The sequence below is a fragment of the Octopus bimaculoides genome, chromosome 19 (genome assembly GCF_001194135.2).
Source record: "Octopus bimaculoides isolate UCB-OBI-ISO-001 chromosome 19, ASM119413v2, whole genome shotgun sequence".
NCBI classification, from domain to species: Eukaryota; Metazoa; Mollusca; class Cephalopoda; order Octopoda; family Octopodidae; genus Octopus; species Octopus bimaculoides.
In genome coordinates, this window is record NC_068999.1 from 47,410,786 (window position 1) to 47,417,249 (window position 6,464).

Sequence of the window (6,464 nt, forward strand, 5' to 3'; positions counted from 1 at the left end):
CCATTGTTTTACAATACCATTTTCATAGGATACATAATACTATTACAGGCACAAGGCCTGAAATTCCGGCAGAGGAGTCTAGTCAATTACAGTAATCCCAGCGCTCAAATGGTATTTATTTCATCGACCCTGGAAAGACGAAAGGCAAAGTCAGCCTTGATGACATTTTAACTCGAAGCATAAAGGTGGATGAAATATCACTAAGCATCTCGTCTGGCATGCTAACAATACTGCCAGATTGCTAAATTTAAAAAAGCAAAGTTACCTTCCAGCTGCCCTAGGATAAATAATATTCATCCTTTCTACTACAGACACAAAGCCTGGAATTTTGTGGTGGGCAGGGGTAGGGCTGGTTGATTACATCACCCCACCAGTACTCAACTGGTACTTATTTTATTGACCCTGAAAGATTGAAAGACAAGGCTGACCTTGATGGAATTTGAGCTCAGAACATAAAGACAGATGAAATGTGATTAAGCATTTTCCTTGGCGTGCTAATGCTTCTTGCCACCTTTTTAGGATAAATAATTATAATGGTGTGGAAAATGCTTTGCCGGAGACAGAATGGTTTCTTATTTAGGCAGAAGGCCAGCAAAATTGAGAGAAGGAGATTAGGCAGCACCATCACCTTCAGTACTGGGATCAATTTGTTCAACTAAAATCCTTCAAGGCGGCGCCCCAACATGGCCACAGCCACAGTCTAATGACTGAAACAAGGAGAAAATAAAAGATATATATATATATATATATATATATAGCAATTAGAAAATGGAGGATAATATGCTGTACCCAACGACTTGCAGACAGTGTATTCCGTTGAATTAATTAACTTATTTTGTAACTAAAATGTCAACAATCACACACATACATACATACATTTCGTTTGATACAAATCCCACAAAAAACAAAAAACACACACACACATTGCCTACAGCAGAACCAAAAGTGCCACCCCGCTTAGCTACACTAGTGGTTACCAATCAAGTACTATAATCATTCAATTTACTAACCTTATACGACTTGTATTTATGTTAGAAACTTTTATTAATAGTTGTTTTTATCTTGACATATATTTTCAAACAATTATCAATGTAAGCTTCTCTAAACCAATCAATATTGATTAAAATAATGTGGGAATCATTGAAAATTTAAAAGAAAATTAACTAATATAGTGAGGAAACAACAATATATGTCAATGACTAAAATTATTTTATTTTGGGATGTAGGGGGGATAACTCCAAATACATTTTGGTCTTATTAGGATTTCATCAGCTAAACATAAACTTCACTGTAGTTGCTGAAGTGCTGAGGGTGTATCACTGAGTAAATGTACAATATTTGATAGTGGTTGATCTAAAAGGGAAAATTAATAAGTCCCAACACCCACAGCCATGTTTTTTATTGCTTTTAGGAGTTCCACTGCGTGGTATCTGAAGTAAATGTCTTTTTCTATAGCCCTGGACCGATCAAAGCCTTATGAGTGGATTTGATAAGTGAAAACTGAAAGCAGCCAGTTATGAATGTGTGTGTGTAGACAGGTGTGTGTGGGTAGAGACAGAGACAGAGAGACAGAGAGACAGACAGACAAGTAGGCAGGTATAGAGGTAAGCAGACAGACAGATAATGTGTGTTTTGTGTTTGTGTTTGTCCTCCACCACCGCTTGACAACTGATTTTGGTTCGTTTATGTCCCCGTGACTTAACAGTTCGGTGCAAAGAAACCGATATAATAAGTACCAGGCTTAGAAAAAAGAACTGGGAGCGATTTGTTTGACTAACCCCTTCAAAGCGGAACCGCAGCATAGCCACAGCCTAATAAGTGAAACGAGTAAGAGATAAATGAAAAAAAGGTAATATTAACATCAGCTGCTTACGATAATTCTCCATCTTTAATCTATGATTATAAAACGAGAGAATGTCGAGAAGTGGAATATAACCGCTTTTGAGTGTTCTTAAATGACTCGTTCACGATGGAGTATAAAATATTTATTTCGCACACGGGGCGAAATGCTCAAAGGTATTTCGTCTGTCTTTAGGTTCTGAGTTCAAATTTCGCCAAGGTCGACTTTCATTTTCATCCTTTTGGGATCGATAAATTAAGTACCAGTTATGTACTGGAGTCGATCTAATCGACTGCGTCCCCCCGCTCCAAATTTCGGGTCTTGTGCCTTGAGTAGAAAAGAATCGTTAGCACGCTGGGCAAAATGCTTAGCAGCATTTTATCCATCTTTACATTCCGAGTTCAAATCGCGTCGAGGTGGACTTTACGTTTCATTCTTCTGGAGTTGATAAAATAAGTATTAGTTGGGCACTGGGGTCGATGAAATCGACTTACCCTTTCTCCCGAAATTGCTGGCTTTGTGCCAAAATTTGAAACCAATATTTACTAATTGTTGACTAATATTGTTTTCCTTCACTGCATAATCATACCAACTTGACCTGTTAGTTTTCCTGGCAGTAAATACGATAATACCAATTTAGCTATTCATTTCCATGCAGATGGCGTCTCTAAGTCATTGATTAAATTATTTGTTTTAACCCTTTTGATATCAATCTGCTCAAGATTGCCTTTGGTTTTGATACAAATTTTACTGCTTTAAAGCGATTTATATTAAAAACTTGCATCAAATTTTTATGTTAATTTATGTACCAATCACCTTCTTATTAATGGACAAAGTTATTTAATTAAATTCTTGACTGTTTTCAAAATTAGGAGAAACAAAGGCAGTAAATTTCAGCAGAAATACCTTGACAAAGGGGTTAATCTGAGTTTTAGTCTGCTGTAAGTCCTGTTAATACGTGAAATATTTCATATGATGGAGAACGGAATCTCCAAAATATTCGCGGCGCGAAATTGTGAAAAAAAACTTATTTCTAAAAAAAGGCATTTGTTGAAATTCTTCCAGAATACGAGTAAAAATACCGACTAATATTCCTCTGAAAATATACATAACATTGTCTGTGTTGGTTTGATCTCAGATTCATAAAATCTCTCACAGCACATTTTGCATCTCTGCTAACAGCAGTCACTCGACGATAGTCGCCGTTTTTTTTTTGTTTTTTTACTCTCTCACCATCTCCCCCGCGACCCTCACTGACGCCGCCGCAGCCGCACCACCATCCCTATCTCCCACACCGCCACCACCACAAGAGAAAAGAAAAAGAAAGAATGAAACTGAAGACTTAGTGCCGTTTCCTTAGTAGAAGGTAGTCTCGGGCAGAAGGAGCAGCTGATGGTTTTTAGTTTAGCAGAAAGTAATAATATTTTGTATATATAAACAGAATTCTTGTAAGTTTTGCTCATGGTTTCTTTGCATTAAAACCTTGTCTTCAAATAAGATTAAATCATGGAAGAAGAATTTGCTGCTGATTCAGAAGACGAACAAAGAAGCAACGATCCAATTTTGGAAAACATGGAGTGGGAATTATATAAAGCTGTCGAAGAGGGGAATAACGAGCGGTTTGTAGAATTATTAGACATGGGTTGCGATGTGGATTCTTTCTTCATCGATGAAGCAAACATTAGCACCAAATCACTTTTGCATGTTTGCTGTGAAAAGGGTAAAAAAGAATTAGTTAATATCTTACTAGACAGAGACACCAATTTGTCCGCACGGGACAATTGGGGTCAAACTCCGCTAATGTTTTGTATTTTAGCTGGACGGACAGAAGTGGTCAAAATCCTGTTGGATCATAGGCCAGAATTAATAAATGATTCCGATAAGTATGGAGACACTTGTCTACATTTCGCTGCCCTGAACGGTATGCTGGAGTTTATGGAAATATTGCTTCATTACAATGCACGCGTGAATGCGCTCAACCAAAACGGTTTTACTCCTTTGATGAGTGTCATTATGTCCAGGGAGATCGAATCTACCGACATACGGAAAGATGTTGTCAACTTGTTGCTTGCCGTAGGTGCTGAAATTAATCTGTACGAGCCACGTGGAAAACGTACCCCCCTACAGGTTAGTTGCAATTTTACCCACCTATCATACTTACCCAGTCACACTTCAAGCGATCTGAGGTAAGTGAAATTAATGTCAAAATTAAATGACATTCATCTCAAAATAATTGCTTTTTAATATTATTATTATTATTATTATTATTATTATTATTATTATTATTATTATTATTATTATTATTATCATCATCATCATCATCATTATTATTATTATTATATTTTGGTATCATTATAGTCAAACTGGAGAGGACAAGTTACTGCAAATGGATCTTTTATCTTTTACATAATTTTAAATAATTATTCATAAAAAATATCAAAGCTAACACTTTTTTATATATCACTATATATATAAACAATCTGTAGGTAAAGACACATTGTTTCTTCATTACACTCAAAACTTATTTCAAAAGCATGAAAATAAACTAAACTATCTTTCATATTGGACAAAGTTGAAACAATTTTCTTCTCTTAGTATTTTCTAGCTTCTTTCTCTTCATATCAGATTCCTTCCCCATATATATACACACATACATTCATACATGCATGCATGCTTGTATGCATCATTGTATGTACACACACACACACAAATGAACTGATGGTATATCCCTCTTCTAAAATGACCCTGCCTCTCTGGATTTTATTCATGTATACTCGCTCAGTTGTCATTTTAAATGTCCACCTTTTGATCACCTGTTGAGTCTTCTGTACATTTTATGAAAACCTTCCCTCCTCACGTTTCTAATTTCGACTCAAAAGTTTTAAGGGGAAAAGGGAAAAGTCCATAAGTATGTGTGCAAGAGTAAGATTTGAAAACTTCTATTAATGAAAGTGATTCCAGGGAAAGAGGTCCATTATCATATTTTTTCATTTGATATCATTTAATATTATAATGCGCAAAGACATTTCACAATGATACTTCTACTGCGAGCATTTTACAAAATAAAAACCTAAATACTTTTCTCTTCTCTGTCAATCAGACACACACACACACACACATTAGTCTTTAGCAAGAATGTTGATAGTGACTTCGAAGTTTCGGCTTGCTTAGCCTTCATTGGGCTTCATTGCACTGTCAACACTTTTCTTGGTAAAGAATAATGGATATGTTCTCTTCAAAAAGTATTGAGTAATCCTTTTGTTTAACGTAAAATTGTTTTATTATAAACTCAACATTAAAGCAGACATTAATTCAGACAAATAGATAGATAGATAGATACACAGATAGATAGATAGATAGATAGATAGATAGATAGATAGATAGATAGATAGAGAGATAAAGGCCAAAATATTGGAAACTTTCATATACATATCCCAGCTAAAACAACAGAAGAAACCTTTTGTAAGCGCATCATTAGAAATCAGGTCAACAGCTGACCGCCTGGTAGGTTTGTTTACAATGTTGGGTGCTATTTCAAATTCAACTGAAATTAAAATAAATTTGTCAATCTTGAGTAAAGGATGTTCTGTGTCTCGGGAACTGGTGACGTATTCTGGTTAAAGTCTTTCTCGGGGAATTGGACAAATGAAGCGACTTCAAACTCAAAGTGACGGGAAGGTGTTAGAATGGATTGCACTGACATGAGAACTTGGGATGCCTATGGCGATGGCAAAAAAACAAAAAGAAGAAAAGTCTGCAGAGCCTTTCTGCAAATTAGTAACGAGAAATACCTAGAAAAAGTTGTTTGTATATGATCCCATCGCGCAATAGGGGCACGACAACTGGTTTTATTGACCAGTTACAAACACTGTCGCTAACTTTATATCAGGCATTGGCAACCTTCTTCGAGAAGCTAGCAGCATGAGACATACATCATTATCAAGCGGGCAGCACTACTAAAAAGAAGAGTCGAAGCTAATTTTACGTTAGACATGCCTTTCAGAGAGTCCCACGAGCCGCAGTTGGCCAGTAACTGTCTTATGTCATCGCAACTCAATTCAAACAGCTAAAGATACCAAACCTCATAGTCGATGTTGCTGGGGCATTTGCAACGTAACTAAGCTTGCATACCAAAAGTTAAGGTTCCTCTTCAGGATGTGAAAATGTTTCAACTCTGAATAGTTGGTGACCCTTTTGTACAAGAGTACCTCAAATCAGAATACTATTAAAAAGATCTGAGACGCTGCACATTTTAGTCATCCAAAGTAATCCAATTGATTGCAGTCATAATTTCTGTTACCGTTGCTGTTTGGAAATCATGGATATCATGATTTTCTGTTTGTTTTCCATTGTAAACAGGGGGGGGGGGTCTTTTGTTTCTGTTGATATACTATCAACAAACATATAGCTACATTACAGTTTTTTTTTCTCCCGAACCAAATAATAAAGGCATTTCTTTGTAACCTAAATGAATATCATTAATATACTTTCATTAAAGAGAATTATTGCCCAGTTAACGAATATACTTAAATACATATATGTATGCGTACATATTATATGCATGTATGCGTGTATATATCTATACACACATGCATTCACACACACACACACACACACATATACA

The 6,464-nt window shown here is 36.0% G+C and overlaps 1 protein-coding gene across 1 annotated transcript in view; it reads left to right on the forward strand.

Moving 5' to 3' along the window:
- The first annotated feature begins 3,074 nt into the window (after nt 1-3,074).
- LOC106868365 (ankyrin-1) overlaps nt 3,075-6,464 on the forward strand; it is a 19,084-nt gene continuing 15,694 nt past the window's right edge. Inside the window, exon 1 of the mRNA XM_014913583.2 lies at nt 3,075-3,967. Coding sequence (XP_014769069.1) covers nt 3,347-3,967 — 621 coding nt within the window. The 5' untranslated portion in view covers nt 3,075-3,346. The remainder of the gene's footprint in view (nt 3,968-6,464) is intronic.